The sequence below is a fragment of the Anomaloglossus baeobatrachus genome, chromosome 2, assembly GCF_048569485.1.
Source record: "Anomaloglossus baeobatrachus isolate aAnoBae1 chromosome 2, aAnoBae1.hap1, whole genome shotgun sequence".
Taxonomy (NCBI): Eukaryota; Metazoa; Chordata; class Amphibia; order Anura; family Aromobatidae; genus Anomaloglossus; species Anomaloglossus baeobatrachus.
Genome location: NC_134354.1, coordinates 65,392,964 through 65,410,488, shown reverse-complemented (window position 1 = coordinate 65,410,488; position 17,525 = coordinate 65,392,964). Strand labels below are relative to the sequence as shown.

Genomic DNA, 17,525 nt, shown 5'->3' with positions numbered 1-17,525 from the left:
CCTGGATAGAGACGTGCATGAAGGCCTGTAAACCTGAAGTGCCCATTGGAAGGAAGTGGGTGTATTATAGTATAGCCCTTAGGCAGGGAAGCCAAACATTGGGAGGCTCTACGTTGTCCCTGGATAGAGACCTGTTAGGTTCTTAGTGCCTCCGTGCTTGCATTTAAAAATTGCACGTGTGTGCCTGTTGGTGGCAGCTTTCCGCTGCATTTGTGTGAGTTTTGCACAAACTTGGATATAACACACAAGTCTAGTGAATACACATCAGCACAGCATTGCAAAATGCGCAAGGGCGTTGTCAACGAACAAGGAAGTGGACGTGATGGTGGTGCAGGCAGACACCGAGGTTGTGTGCAAGCTCTAATTTCGCCACAACAAAGGGCCACATCTAGTCGCTCGCACGTCCTGTCCCAAATTCTTGGGGACCGCAGCAGTACACCCCTCTTGAACCAAGACCAGTGTCAACAGGTTGTTAGTTGGATAGCGGATAATGCTTCCAGTCAGATTGGCACCACCACAAACACTCTGTCTTCCACACGGTCAAGTGTCAGTAGCCGTGATACTGCACCGCACATTTCAGAACCTGATCCTCCTTCCTACCACCAGGCCGAGTACACGTCCACGGACATTACTGATCCCACACTTGGACACTCGGAATAGCTGTTCGTTCACGTTTCCATTCACAAATTCTGGCCTCTCGCCAGCTCCTGTTGAAGTGGGCCATGACGAGATTGTATGTACAGATGCACAAATATTTGAGCAGCCACGTTCTCACGAAGTTGGCAACGTGTCTCAACAAGGGGTGGCCGATGATGAGACACAATTGTCAGGAAGTCAGGAGGAGGAGCAGGGTGCGGAAGAGGAAGACGACGTGGTGGATGATCCAGTAACTGACCCAACCTGGCAGGAGGATATGCAGAGCGAGGACAGCAGTGCACAGGGGGAGGGAGGCGTAGCATCACAACAGGCAGTAAGAAGCAGAGTGGTGGCCCCAGGCAGACGTCAGTCAACTGTTCCCCGGAACAACACGACACAAGGTGCCTGTACAAATGTTAGGTCTTCCCGAGTCTGGCTGTAATACTATTGTATGTATTGAGGATTTCGATTGCGTTAGGGCAATGACAACCAGAGACGAGTTCTTGGTGCAAGACATTTATAATATGCAACCAGCAAATATGTACATAAACGGAACAAAAACACAGTAGAACATAAATACAGGAAATACCTTCCAGGGACTGAGCGAAAGGGAATTCCCGGTACCGCGCACCGGACTCCCCCAGGGAGACCACCAACAGCAAACCCCTATACAGGGACTGTCTGGCAATCACCCCAGAAGCCCTAAATGCGCAGCAGCCGGGACACAAAAGGGCAATAGGTAAGTCGAAAAATGTCTGTACGTGATGTGAGTCCAGAGTGGTATTAAACGGAAGGAACCGGGCAGAAGTTCCGACCAAAGACGGCAAACGGAGTCCAGGTACAGCTAGATGATACCAGATGAAGTCCAGAGTCGGTGTCGGTTGTTTTCCAAGAGGATCCGAATAACAATCAGGAACCAAAAGCAGCAGGGCAGGAGCACACAGGAAGCAGTATACTCAGGCACTGGACTAAGCTTTAGGGGCGGCTTTTAAACAGATGGACAGGAAGTAGGGCAACATAACAGAAAACTCCATGTTAACAAAGGGCAAGCTCTTTCAAAAGAAAACTGGAAAACCAGGAACTCTGACACTGGCAGTTTTTTAAGTTGGCTCCAGATGATTCTAAAAAGGCCATTTGCAACACCTGCCATGCCAGCATCACCAGGGGTACCAAAACTAGCAGCCTGACCACCACCAGCATGATCAGGCACATGTCAGCCAAGCACCCGACTTTGTGGGAAGTACAACAGAGTCGAGGAGCAGTGCTTGCTGATGTCACTGCTACGTCTTCGCTGGTTGTGCATGCGAGCCAATCCCCTGTCCATGCTGCCTGCGAACAAGCCTCCTCCACTCCTGCACCTGCAGTTGCCTACGCAGAAAGAACACCATCATCAAGCACGTCCTTGTCCCAGCGCAACGTTCAGTTATCCATTCAGGAAACCTTTGAGCGCAGGCGCAAATACACTGCCAACACCCCACATGCCACAGTTCTAAATGCTAACATTTCGCGACTGCTTGCGCTGGAAATGTTGCCTTTTAGGCTGGTTGAGACAGAAGCATTCCGCGAACTGATGGTGGCAGCTGTCCCACGTTACTCGGTCCACAGCCGCCACTATTTCTCCCTGTGTGCCGTCCCCGCATTGCATAACTAACCACGTGTCACAAAACATCACACGTGCCCGGAACAACGCTGTTTCAGCCAAAGTCCACCTAACCACAGACACGTGGACAAGTGCATGTGGGCAAGGCCGCTACATCTCGTTGACGTCACACTGGGTTAATATTGTGCAAGCTGGGACCCAGTCTGAGCGAGGGACGGAATACGTCCTTCACACACCAAGTTTTGCAGGCCCTACCTCAGTCAGGGTTTCACACACACTCTACAGCTCCGGAATGTCATGCTCCTCAGCCTCCTCCTCCTCCTGCGCATCCTGATCCACTTTACCCTCCACACCAGTCCCAAGCTGTAAGTGTCGCTGGCGGAGGAGGGGACGGTGCGCTCTCCCACTGCTCGGGTCCGGCTGACGCAGCTCTACGGCTGCTGCTGCTCGTTGGCTCGAGCGATGGCCGGATCCCGGGGACTCGAGCGGCGCTACTCGCCCGTGAGTGAAAAGGGGTGGTTTGGGTTTTGGGGATATTGTCCGTGACGCCACCCACGGTTGTGGTGATTGTGTGGACACCACCGCTGCTCTGGACGGGGATCCCGGGAGCCTGTGACAGGGAGCAGCTTTGTTGTTATTTCTCCCCTACGTGGGTAGGGGGGTTGGTTGTCCCGGGGCCTGGTGATGGGGTAGAGATGGATGACAGGCGGGTTGCGGGGCCTGATGAAGTGCATGGTCGCAGGGGCAGCGCTGTGCCGCACGGCACGGAGGTACTCACTCAGCCCAATGATGATGACACAGTTCAGGGTAAAACAAGTGGCTGGATGGACAGGTCACTCGGACGGCTGCGGTTGTTCCTCCCTGCAGGTTAGTGATGACTGTCTCTCCCTGCACCGAAGTTAAGTGTTGGTAGTGATGGTTTCCCAACGGTAACCCGCTCCCTGACCTGGATATGGGCCGGAGGAGCCCCTTTTGCCCACAGGCGCTGGCCCTGGGAGACGGTTGCCCTTGCCGGTGGCTGTGTCTCCCCTTCACGGTTGTACGGTTGCCTTCTATCTGGACTTGGCTGTTTGGAAACCCTGAGGTCCCCTTCAATAACGGATTTGGCAAATTCACGGCGACACCAAGCCTTGCCGGGATCCGAAAGTCCTCTGCCAATGGTGCTGGCTTCGCTTTGTATACCGGTCCGGTACGGCCGGGTCACCACCCGTCCACGGTCCTTACGGCAGACTCCAATCGGCCTCCACTGCAGACGGTCAGCACATCCTGCCAACCTTGCTGTCCTGTCCAGGCCACACACCCGGACCAACTTCAGGCTCTTTGCTGTCACTTTTCTCCTCTCTACTACTTTCCTCCTTCCACTTCCTTAGCTTAACTCTCACTGCCTGTGTTTTCCCTCCTCCTCGGTGGGTGGAGACCAACCGCCTGGCTCCACACCCTGGTGTGGACAACAGCCCCTGGGGAAGGCAACAAGGATTTTGTGTTTTGACTATGATATGCCTGCAGGGAGTGTGGGGTGTTTAAGTGTTGTGCTCTGTGGCCCCTGGCTTGTCCAGGGCGACACAGAAGCACTGCAGCACTGCCTCGGCGAAGCGGCAACAGGCAGTGCTGAAGCTAATCTGCATAGGTGACAAACCCCACAATGCAGAAGAGGTGTGGACAGCTCTGAAACAGCAGGCAGATCACTGGCTCACAACTCTGAACCTAAAGCCAGGAAAGGTGGTGTGTGACAATGGCCGGAACCTGGTGGCGGCTTTGAGGCGAGGCCAGCTGACACATGTTCCATGCTTGGCCCATGTGCTCAACCTCGAGGTTCAGCGGTTTCTAAAGTCATAGTCAGAGCTGTCTGATCTGCTGGTAAAAGTTCGCCGCCTGTCTGCACATTTTCGAAAGTCACCTACTGCTTCAGCCGGCCTTGCCGCCTTAAGACGCCGTTTGCATCTTCCGGCACACAGACTGGTGTGTGATGTCCCCACGCGTTGGAATTCAACTCTGCACATGTTGGTCAGGATATGTGAGCAGAAGAGGGCAGTTGTTGAGTACCTGCATCACCTAAGCCGTCGGGAAATGGGTCAAACTCCACACATAACACCTGAGGAGTGGAGATGGATGTCCGACCTATGCACCATCCGCCAAAACTTTGAGGACTACAACAAGATGGTGAGCGGCGATGACGACATTATTAGCGTCACCATACCGCTTCTCTGCCTTCTAAAATGGTCTCTGCTCAGAAAACAAACATGATGCATTGCAGGCGGAGCGCGATGAGTTTCAGCAAGAAACAGTAGTGGGTGTGGGTGATGATAACACACAGCCCAGCCTCGTCTCATCACAACGTGCAGTGGAGGACTATGACGAGGAGGAGGATGAAGACATGGAGCAACTCTCTGGCCAAATTGAGGATATGACATGCAGTCATATCCTCGGTTCAGCGTGGCTGGCCAGAGGACAGGGTAGATGATGAGGAGGAGGAGGACAGCATGTTCAGTCATCGTGTCGGTCAGGATACTGAAGTGATGGCTGTTAAGAGTCTGGCACACATGGCTGACTTTATGGTAAGCTGCCTGTCTCGTGACCCTCGCGTTAAGAACATCTTGGCCGACAATCATTACTGGTTGGTAACACTGTTAGACCCACGCTAAAAGGAGAACTTTATGTCTCTTATTCCCGAGGCGGAGAGGTCAGGCAAAATGCAGCAGTTCCAGAAGGCCATAGTCACGGAAGTAGGCAAAGCATTCCCCTCACAAAACGCTAGCGGCATAGGTCATGAATCAGTGGACAACCGAGGCGTACAGCCGAGAGAGGCACAAGTCCAATCCGCCAGAGGTAGGGGAACAGTCTTTAAGATGTGTGACAGTTTTCTCAGCCCCTCACGTACCACAGCCCCTGAGGTGCGGGGTAGTGCCACAAGAAATCCTAAGTTTGCCCAGATGCTGAAGGAGTACCTTGCAGATCGAACAACTGTACTCCGACATTCCTCTGTGCCTTACAATTATTGGGTATCCAAGCTGGACACGTGGCATGAATTGGCTCTCTACGCCTTGGAAGGCCTGGCCTGCCCTGCTGCTAGCGTTTTGTCAGAGCGTGTTTTTAGTGCCGCAGGTGGAATCATTACAGATAAACGCACCCGCCTGTCAACTGAAAATGCTGACAAGCTGACTCTGATCAAGATGAACAAGGGTTGGATTGGGCCAGACTTCACCACACCACCAGCAAATGAGAGCGGAATTTAAAGTTTGCCATGTACCTCCACTCACCCATGGGTACACACTTCTGGAGTTTGGCTAATCGCTGGACTGCTCCTCCTTCTCCTCATGCGCCACCATGATGATGACCGTTACAAATTGCAATACTTAGGCCTTTGTTTCAGGTATACCCCCAGTGGTAAATTTTTTCGCCCATTCTTTGCAGAATGGACATTACAACGACAGGAGACCCACTCCTTTGCAATGGGAACAATGTTTTGAGGCCCTCATGCACGTCTCTATCCAGGGACAACGTGGAGCCTGACGCTGCCACCGACTGCCACACACGTGCTGTTTTTAAATGCAAGCACGGACGCAATAAGAACCTAACTGGTTTTTAGGAGCGACAATTACTGAGAAGTCTGACACTATCAGACACTGCTGACTGACGTGTATTATACACTAGACTTGTGCGTTATATAATAGTTTGTGCAAAACGCGCACCTGTACCCTGCCACCGACTGCCACACACGTGCTGTTTTTAAATGCAAGCACGGACGCAATAAGAACCTAACTGGTTTTTAGGAGCGACAATTACTGAGAAGTCTGACACTATCAGACACTGCTGACTGACGTGTATTATACACTAGACTTGTGCGTTATATAATAGTTTGTGCAAAACGCGCACCTGTACCCTGCCACCGACTGCCACACACGTGCTGTTTTTAAATGCAAGCACGGACGCAATAAGAACCTAACTGGTTTTTAGGAGCGACAATTACTGAGAAGTCTGACACTATCAGACACTGCTGACTGACGTGTATTATACACTAGACTTGTGCGTTATATAATAGTTTGTGCAAAACGCGCACCTGTACCCTGCCACCGACTGCCACACACGTGCTGTTTTTAAATGCAAGCACGGACGCAATAAGAACATAACTGGTTTTTAGGAGCGACAATTACTGAGAAGTCTGACACTATCAGACACTGCTGACTGACGTGTATTATACACTAGACTTGTGCGTTATATAATAGTTTGTGCAAAACGCGCACCTGTACCCTGCCACCGACTGCCACACACGTGCTGTTTTTAAATGCAAGCACGGACGCAATAAGAACATAACTGGTTTTTAGGAGCGACAATTACTGAGAAGTCTGACACTATCAGACACTGCTGACTGACGTGTATTATACACTAGACTTGTGCGTTATATAATAGTTTGTGCAAAACGCGCACCTGTACCCTGCCACCGACTGCCACACACGTGCTGTTTTTAAATGCAAGCACGGACGCAATAAGAACATAACTGGTTTTTAGGAGCGACAATTACTGAGAAGTCTGACACTATCAGACACTGCTGACTGACGTGTATTATACACTAGACTTGTGCGTTATATAATAGTTTGTGCAAAACGCGCACCTGTACCCTGCCACCGACTGCCACACACGTGCTGTTTTTAAATGCAAGCACGGACGCAATAAGAACATAACTGGTTTTTAGGAGCGACAATTACTGAGAAGTCTGACACTATCAGACACTGCTGACTGACGTGTATTATACACTAGACTTGTGCGTTATATAATAGTTTGTGCAAAACGCGCACCTGTACCCTGCCACCGACTGCCACACACGTGCTGTTTTTAAATGCAAGCACGGACGCAATAAGAACATAACTGGTTTTTAGGAGCGACAATTACTGAGAAGTCTGACACTATCTGGACTGTTTTACACTGTGTACACCAGCCCCAGATATGATGAAGGCTGGTATACGGTCACCACTAGGAATGGCTATATATACCCTGCCTGCCTGCCTGTATACTGCTACAATAGTCCTGACAAGGACTCTTCTGGTCACTAGCCTGTATTCCGACCTGGCTATACCCTGCCTGTATATAGCAACAATAGTCCTGAGAAGGACTCTGCTACTGTACTCCGACCTGGCTATACCCTGCCTGCCTGTATACAACTAGAATAGTCCTGAGAAGGACTTCTGGTCACACTGTTTGCAGCCCTGCTCCGGAACTAACTATAAAGGGCCGCAAAGCTTTCCCTGAATCAGCGACACTCTCCCTACACTCACTGTCAGAATAGCTGTGAGCAGAGCACAGCGCGCCGGCCTATATAAAGGCTCGGTGACGCTGTGCAGGCCGGCCAATCACTGCAATTCCACAACTAACAGGGCTGTGGCATTGCAGTGGTCTGCCAGCCAATCCCTGCATGAGGGCTGGCTCTCAAAAGAGCGCCAACATGCAGAAATGAAGACCACGAGTAAAGCACGAGTATCGCGAGATTACTCGGTCCCCGCCGAGCAGCCCGAGTACAGTGATACTCGTGCGAGTACCGAGTAGTGACAAGCATGCTCGCTCATCACTATGGCTCATTAAAAATCCTGCCGAAAAAAAAAAATGAAAACCGAGCTCAGTAAAAACTAATTGCCCCTATCCAATGCCTGGGTGTAATTACTGGAGAGTTTGTTCATTAGTTCCGAGCTTCAAGAGTTTGTATCATTTTTAAGACTGTTTATATTTCGTGGTTGTTCTTCCAGATTGCAACTGTAATGATCACAGACGGAAGTCTTTCCTCCATGATTATGTAGTGTAAGGTATTTACAGATTATACATATGATGTCTACATCCACTGAACAACTTTAATCTGCTTTCCAGACAATACTACAGTAAAAAAAAAAATACTCTAGTCTGGAAACGAGGATAGGAAAGCATCAACACAAAAAATGGTTCTAGAAAAAAAATCTCGGGAATGGAATATCCAGGGGACAGATCATTTTCTTTTTAGCATTGTGTATTATATTGTGTTGTCATTTTGCATTCAAGTAAATGTTTTTCTAAATCTTAGGGGGGTTAGGCAGTAAAAAAATAAATAAAAAATCAAGGACCACCTCTTTAAGTGTAGCAGCTCTCTCTGCCTCGAGCACAGCAGGAAGTCACGGCACAATCTCAATAACCAGTCTTACAGCCAATTAACTTCATGTATATCAAACTAATCATAGTTTAAAGTAGATCTGTCACCAGATTTCTCAATACAAACTGCATATATTATAAATTAATTTCTTAGGGTACCGTCTCACTAAACGACGTACCTGGTCAGGATCACTGGTGCGTCGCACATTGGTCACTGGTGAGCTGTCAATCAGGCAGATCTCACCAGCGACCAGCAACTCCTGTGACGATACTGCGTTTGGTAACCAGGGTAAATATCGGGTAACTAAGCAAAACGCTTTGCTTGGTTACCCAATATTTACCCTGGTTACCAGCGTACACCGCTTAGCTCTGGCTCCCTGCACACGTAGCCAGGGTACACATCTGGTTACTAAGCAAAGCACTTTGCTTGGTTACCCGATATTTACCCTGGTTACCAGCGTACACTGCTTATACAGAGTTGGTGCTCGTTTGTCTCCCGCTGTCAAACACGACAATGTGTACTGCACAGCGCGAGACCAACAAGCAAACAATGAACCAGAACAGTGTGTAACGATCAGCGATTTCACAGCAGGTTCCAGGTCGCTGCTTAATGTCAGACACAGCGAGATCACTGATGAGGTCACTGGTACGTCACAAAACCTGTGACTCAGCAGCGATCTCGCTAACGATCTCGCTATGTGAGAAGTACCCCTTAGACCTGGTGAGGTTCCTTAAAAATTCATATCAAAGTGTTTTCATAATCCTTTGTGAATCTATAAAGACAATCTCTGCCAACCTAGCCTGATTGACTGCTCCTCAGTGTCTTCCTCCCTGCTGCTGCTGAAATGTCACGCTGCTCGGTACAATCTCTAGCTGTCAGTCCAGGTGAGTAAGCTGAATTCACTAAGACACATGACGTCTCTCACACTTTGGCTCATACGTTAATTGAACTCAAGGATTTTATCATGAAGTATAAGGGGATTACCAGGGTCCGGGGCTCCTAGACTGGTCTTCAGGCTAGGGGGCCCTAGCTGTTCTTTATCCCAGAGGTACTTGTGATGGTGAAGAGGTTTGGATCACCAACCTAGCCCTCCTGCTGGCCAGACCTACTCTAATATCCCCTCTCCCCACCCCAGGTGAGGACCAGGACTGGAGTAGTTAAAGCCACACAAATAGACAAACAAGGAAATCAAAACTCTAACTCACAGCAATCACACACAGAAGCATTAGACAATTCGGGATCAGGAGGAAATAAAGAGCAGGGCAAAACAGAAACAGACAACAAGAGAATTCCCACAACACATCAAACAGCACTCAGTAATTCACCAGCAACTGGATCATAACAGCACAAGGACTGGCATCGCTTAAAGCTATAATTGGCACAGGAAGTCAGTTTACACTTAAAAAGGTGAGGAGAAGCTGTGATAGGTTTCTTATAACATGTGATCCTAGAGGTAAGCAGCAGGCTAGGATTCTAGGAGAGATTAACCCCTGCCATCCCAACCACTAATGAACACACACCTGGTCGACACTCGAGAATGCCTGTGGAACTCAGAAGTCCCAGAGAAACTACAGTGTGGAGTGTCAGAGTCTGTGGTCTGAACAGCACCAGATACCACCATGACACTTGGCGTGTTTTGAGCCAAACGCCGTCTAACAGATTTAGTTTGGCTGTCAAAATACTACAACCATTTGAAAATGGCTGTACAATATAAGTACATCAGCCTCTTTAGATGTCACACCGGGAATAGGAACAGCCCAGCAACACAGAGGGAAAATCAGGGAAGATGTCAAGGAAGGCTTTGGCGATAGGGAAAAGGGAAAAAACTGATCCCTAAGCTCCCTAACGTCCCAAGAAGAGCCCTTCCCCTCATACGCCGTCACATGCCTAGGCCCTCACTGACTCTGAACCTCCTATGGCTAGTGAGTAAGTTAGCGGAACACTGATCTCACTACTACAATAAAACAACACAAGGAAGGTAAGACAAATGGGTGGAGAAAGACACAACAAACAGCACTCCTTACTTTCTTCAGCAGTAAACAGCTGCAACTGAAATAACACAACAGCTACTCCAGAGACAGGCTCCTTAAAAGTAGTCAGTATAAAAGTATATCACCGGCATGGAGTAAAGCCAGAAGTGGGTATAAATATAAAAAGGCCATGATGACAAAATACTAAAATACTACAGCTGTGCTTAACGCTAAGAGTAATCTCAGCCAGCAGGGAAAGAGTCCTTAACCCTTTCAACATCAAATGAAAATAAATCCATTCCAATACAAGATGTAACCTGCGGACGCAACACACTCATGACGGCATGAGTCATATGTACTGAATCAATTTGCAAAGAGCTTTGTTGGATGCTTGCTTACAAGATGAGGATGTGTTCCCTTCTCTGAGTTCCCTTCTGCATTATTGCGCTTCCCATAAACATTACAATTTTGACAATGGAAGCCACAGATTTAGATATAACGATAGTCTGCAGCATCAAACACATCATTACCTAACAGAGCTACGAAATGCATTGATTGCCTTGGCATATATTATATGAGTGCAGAACTGACAACTTTTACTCACCCATGACCCCCTTTTAAGGTCCCTCTTCATGACTGTTCCCTGCCCCCTCTATGCCCTGTTTGCCGCCCTCCAAAGAGTAATTGGATGCTGGATCTCTGTCTCACAATGGAGTATACTAGTGTCAGGCAAGACAGGAACGTTTCTTTAAATTCTGTTTTCTGAGAGATTCAGGTGGCATTCAGGATATTTGCCATTGGTCACAGAAGCCCAGGAAGTCTCTACCTTTTTCAGGAGCCTCTTGGATGTTCCCGGAGAGTTGGCGAGTGTGACATTTGACAATGACATTTAGTTATGTAAATACATACAGCTCACCATGGAGTATGATCTGTCATGTGGTACAATCTTTGTGAATGTGCAAGGTGGCGTGCTTGCCCTGACATCATGGTTCCTGGTTGTTTCTTGAATATTCTCTACCGGCTCATACAGGCTGTCCATGGAACCCTCCTGCAAAGATTAATTTATAAATGTTAAAGGTGTTCTCCCATGAATAATTTTCAACCAGGAAAGCTGTTAACAAATGGTTTTTTGCTTCCATATTTCTACCTTGGTACTGTTACTGTTTGTGTTGTAGGATGGAATTAGTCTTCTTCCCCCTCTGGCATCTCAAAATATAAATCCATAAACACAAGCACAACAGAAAGCTTTTTCATTTAGCTGCTCTCCAGTGAAAAGAAGATGATTATCTAGAAAGTGGACTGTGGGAAGAATCACTGAGCATGTGTGTCCTTCATCACTCGTTAGATAGACATGCACATTGCTCTACGTATTGAACTCGGGTGGGGCAATGTTTTGTGAGTAAACTTATAGGGGTTGTCCACTACTAGGACAAGCCCTTCTTATTCCACGCTTCCCCCAGGTAAAATAATAAAGCCTATACTCTCCTCCCATACCAGTGATCACGCGGCTTACGGTGCCGGAGCTCACGTAGGATTGTGACATCATATGAGCCCCGCAGCCAATCAGCGCCGACTTTCGGCTTCCTATCTTCCCACCATCTTCCCACCTTCAGACCAAACGCGCTCAATTTCTGTTGATTCCTTGTTTGGTGGGAAGATGGAAGCCAGCACTAAATGGATGGTCTCCCGTGACGTCCCAACCCCATGTGAGCCCCACAGTCAATCAGCGCCGGCTTTAATCGCCTCACCTTCAAACTAAACGCGCTCACGTCCTGTTGATTATTTGTTTGGTTTGAAGGTGGGGAGACGGAGGCCGGCGCTGAATGAATGGCCTCTCGTGACGTCCCAACCCCATGTGAGTCCCGCAGCCAATCAGCGCCAGCTTCCGTCGCCTCGCCATCAGACCAAACGCGCTCACGTCCTGTTGATTGTTTGTTTGGTTTGAAGGTGGGTAGATGGAAGCCAGCGCTGAATGGATGTGGGGCTCGGGTAACATCCCAACCCCACGTGTGCTCCGGAACCGCAAGTATGGACACCTCTGGAAGGACACTGGTACAGGAGGACAACTCCTTTAACTTTTCACTAGGTCATTTTTTTAACATGTAAATAGTAAAAATTATGCATTTTTGTGATCTGTACAATTAATTCACTTACTGTAATTAACACAAATATGTTATTGATTATTGATGCACTTGCATTGTGAAGCGAGGGGTTACATTTATGTCTGGATAACATTTTTAAAGTGACACATCCTTCTTTTTCTTAAAAGTTGTAAAGAATTTTACGCAGACATATCTTAGAGCTCATGAACATAGAAAAGCTCTGGGTATGATGACATATGAATTCCCTATGTATCCAATATACAATAACCCTAAGAAAAATATACCGGTGAATAAAGTGCCTTGCGAAAGTATTCGGCCCCCTTGAGTTTTTCAACCTTTTCCCACATTTCAGGCATCAAACATAAAGATTAAAAATTTAATGTTATGGTGAAGAATCAACAAGTGGGACACAATTGTGAAGTTGAACGAAATTTATTCCTTATTTTAAACTTTTGTAAAAAATAATAAACTGAAAATTAGGGGGTGCAATATTATTTGGCCCCTTTACTTTCAGTGCAGAAAACTCACTCCAGAAGTTCATTGAGGATCTCTGAATGATCCAATGTTGTCCTAAATGACTGATGATGATAAATATAAGACACCTGTATGTAAGGCCTCCAACACACATCCATGAAAATCACGCACGTGCCGCGAGACACGTGTTTTCCCTGCGTGTTGCGTTTGGAAAGTACGTGTCTCCGGTACGTGCAGGCCACGTGTGTTCGTGTGCTATCCGCGATAACAGACGGAGAACCGGTAATTTGCATGCTCACGTGGTCCTTGCTGCTGTCCAGGGTGCTGATCTTCGGTCTCCAGCCCTGCCGAATCCCCGCTGCTGCTACTGCCGGCTGCCGTGAAGTGAATATTAAATGTGCATAATGAGCGGCGGTCGGCAGAAAGTGACAGCAGTGGCAGAGACAGGAGGGCTGGAGAAGGTGAGTAAAGATTTTTTTTTTCTCTGACACGTGAGTTTTCTCCGGCGCATGTCACACAGGACCGCATCCACACTACATCCGAGTGGTACGGGTGCGGGCCATGTGACACCCGTGATGCCGGAGAAAACGTGGACATATCGAGCGTGTTCGAAAACGCACACACGTACAAACGACACGGACACACATTCCGTGTGGTTTTACGTGTGTGTGCCTGCTACCATAAGGTAGCATTGGTTCAAATTCAAGAGGGCCGAATACTTTCGCAAGGCACTGTAAAATAGGTTGTGCATGGAGAGGTCACACTATAGATCTGTGGTGCAGTATGAGACTATAAACCTTTCATTTTGTCATACACTAACAGGCATTATAGCCCCTGCTCTGAATTTAAAGAGGACCAACCACCAGGATTTTCCTATATAAACTAAAGCCAGTGCTATACTGGTGCTATTATACTGATTCTATACACACCTTTAGTTGTGAGATCGGGTGTATACTTTCTGAAATATAGGCAAGTAAAGTTTGTGAAATGCACTGTTACTTGATTGACAGGTGCTGCAGAATATCTAATAGGTAGATAGGGTTTTGCTAATTATTCCTGCTCCTGTCTGCCTGCCTGTCCTTCCTCCCCTCTGTCTTTCCTCCCTCCTTCCTCCCCCTGTAATAACAGAGACATGGGGAGGAAGGACAGGCGGCAGACAGTGGCTGGAATAAGTAGCAAAACCCGACCCACCTATTAGATATTCTGTAGCAGCTATCAATCAAATAAGAGTGCATTTCACAAACTTTACTTGCCTGTATTTCAGAAACTATACATCCGCTCTCACAACTAAAGGTACTGTATACATAGAATCAGCATGATAGCGCCAGTATAGCACTGGCTTTAGATTATATAGAAAAATCTTGGTAGTTGGTACGCTTTAAGTAGGGCTTGTGTCAGATATAAAGAAGGGCTTCTCTCCTTAGTGTGATGTACAAGGGGCCTTATCTCTCAGTATTTTTATAAAGCATCTCTAAAGGAAAAATGAGCCGTCATTGTCCAACTCCCCAATTGACAGCAGTTGATGCCACTTTAGCACATCACCACATCATTGGATGAACCACTCAAGTTAAATAGTATTGCTTTAACTGGATGCCTACTTAACACAAGACTGAGAAAAAACTGTAAAGCAAAAACAAAAGGGTCTATTTTCCTGGAGAATTCCTTTAAGGTTTGGGTGGAAATGTGTATGATATAAGGCTAAGTTCACATGTCCTGTAGTCATCCGTTATCATGGATCTGTTGTAGATCCGTTAGCAAAAAAGTTGTGCAAGCACAACTTTTGTCCTTTGTTAAATAACGCATGTCAGCTGGATCCGTTTTTAACATGTGGAGTTTATGGACAACGGATCCATTAACGGATTGCTATTTAGCGATTCATTTTTCTCGCATGTGTAAAGGATCCGTTGTTTTCTTACCGTATCCATTACAAATGGAATATAAATAGCAATCCATTATCGGATCCGTTGTCCATAGACTCCCATGTTAAAAAAAAGGATCCGGCAGAAATCAATTTCCAAAAAGATCTAAGAAGGATTCATTCTAACGGATGGTTACAGGAAATGTGAACTTCATTTTAATGTGGATGTCAAAAAATTATAGCACTGGACAAGAAGCCGGAATAATAAAAATTACCTTATTTCGAATTACAAAGTGTCCTTTGTCCAGTGTCGAGGGTTCTCAGACTATCTACACTCCTTATGAGCATGGCAACTTTATTCTCGAATACTAAACCTTAATGATTGGTGATTAATGTGGATCTCTCCCCAGATTTAACAACACATTAGTTAGTAGATCGCTAAAACCTGATGAGACTTACTGTAAAAATCTAATATATAATATCCTGTTATTATTAAAACCGGGTTCACAAAATGTTTATTTAGTCATTACAAACTTTCACAAAGGGTTTTACAGCCATTTTGTCAAGAATTTGCATAGTAAGTAAACCAGGTCTAGCACTGGCAGACACAGACAAAAGAGGCCCCTGCACATGAACAATTTTTGGGTCTTTTCAGCCAACAGAAACATAATGTTGCTTCCTGGTATCAGCTCTGTTGGCTGAGGCCCCGCCCCTTCTGGTCACATGGGTATGACATCAGCACAGGTCCTTCTAGTTACAAAGTAAAACGCTTCCATAATTGATTTAGCATAAATAACAGGGGAAGGGGATAACTATGAATACCCACCCCAGCTATCAGCTGATCAGCAGCTGCTGTCAATCAAAAAGCTGCTCATTTTACAAGCTTTACTTGCTTGTGTTTCAAAACCTATACATCCTAGCTGACAACTAAAGGTATGTATAGAATCAGCCTGATAGTGCCAGTATAGCACTGGCTTTAGGTTATATAGGAAAATCCTGGTGATTGGTGTGCTTTAAAGCTACTTTATGGTCATAAACCAGGGATTCTGTGTGCATCTAAATATACTGGTCACCCAGACTTCAGAGACAAGAATTATATATTGATTAAATAATGTGATTACACAGAAGTTTTATCTGAAAAGCAAAACAATTGTGTATCTCAAAATTTGCCCATATTGTCATTATAGGAAAGACATGAGACCACATAAGTTAGACATGTTTCTGATTCCTCCACGTGTCTGTATTATATATATAGGATCTGTTACATATAGCTGGAAGATTAAATCATGTCCTCCTTTGTGATACATTGTATACAGTAATCCCAAATATATATTGTGTGTGTGTGTATATATATATATATATATATATATATATATCTATATCTCAAGCACATTGATAGAATATAATAATATCTACATTTGTGGATATGGAGCTAGTTCTATACAACCGGCTTATCTGTCCCACTATTGACCCTTTCTATAGAGTAGTCCCATTACTTGTGCATATACTTCTGTGCATTTATCATATAATATATAATATAATATAAATATATTATGTATATATATATATATATATATATATATATACGTATGTATATTATTGTATGTAAATTATTATTATTTTATTTATATATATATATATATATATAAATAAAATAATAATAATAATTTATCAGTTCTTTAAACAACATCTATTAAGTTTGTGATCATTTACTATAACATAATTACTGGTTGCGACAATACATAGCGAAATCATGACAAACAGTTTTAAATATAGTTCTACAAACAATATTGAAAGAAAAATATTGGGTTGTTCATACATACTTTATATACTCGTATCATATGTAGGGTGCATAATGTTTAGAAAGGATGATTATTGTGGCACTATTTCTTACTCCCACTATACATCTTGGAGGGAAACGGATATCACAGGTTCCACAAGCTTAAAGCGAATGTGACACTTACCAGCGAGAAACAGAAGAGATTCATTCTGGTTTATGGGTTAAGTTCGGTCCTGAAAAGTTGTATTCCTCAGTGTTCCAATGGAAGAATGCTGATCAGTCGTGTCCTCCCAGCTGTTTGTATATTTCTTCCTAGAGATTACAGCAAGATAAAATCCCTGCAGTAATCCATGGGACTCAGAGCCCATTATTAAATGAGACAGGCTGCCATTCTGCAAATAAAAGAGACAGCGCTCCCAACAAGACAATAATCGCTAGAAAAGAGATGGAAAGTGCTTACAAATAATGTTATCGTCAGGTCACCAGACGCGGAAATCAAAATAATGAATTGGATTTTTTTTTCCGGGCATCCGGTTTGTCGGAGGTTCTGACAACGCTGATCGGAGCAAATGTAATATTATTAGCCACATAATTAAGTAGCAATTTAAAAAATTTTCAAAATATTTACAGAAATTTTGAAAACATTCTTCACATAAAGTAAATAGAGAAATCTAAAAAGGTAAATCTGGCAATTATATTGCTAAATGATTCCAAAGTAACATTTCATTTAGTCAAAATCATAAAAAATGTAAAAAAAAAAATTTGAAAAAATTAAATTTGTCTACAATTGGAGAAATAAAAAAGAAAAAAAAAAAAAAATCACAAAAAAATATAAAAAAATGAAAAATTTAATTTGTCTGCAATTGGAGAAATAAAAAGAAAAATTACAGAAATATAAAAAACCTGAAAATTTTAATTTTTCTATAATTGGATTGTTTATTTTATCGCATGTTAACCCTAGATCCTAATTATTACCAACACAGCAGAGCTGAGTTT

The 17,525-nt window shown here is 45.2% G+C and overlaps 1 protein-coding gene across 1 annotated transcript in view; it reads right to left on the bottom strand.

Annotated features, from left to right (window-relative positions):
* SAMSN1 (SAM domain, SH3 domain and nuclear localization signals 1) overlaps positions 1-16,809 on the bottom strand; it is a 215,160-nt gene extending 198,351 nt beyond the window's left edge. Inside the window, exons 1-2 of the mRNA XM_075335073.1 lie at positions 16,714-16,809; positions 11,232-11,363 (exon numbers count right to left, since the gene is read on the bottom strand). Coding sequence (XP_075191188.1) covers positions 11,232-11,363; positions 16,714-16,737 — 156 coding nt within the window. The 5' untranslated portion in view covers positions 16,738-16,809. The remainder of the gene's footprint in view (positions 1-11,231; positions 11,364-16,713) is intronic.
* Between the last annotated feature and the right edge of the window lie 716 nt (positions 16,810-17,525).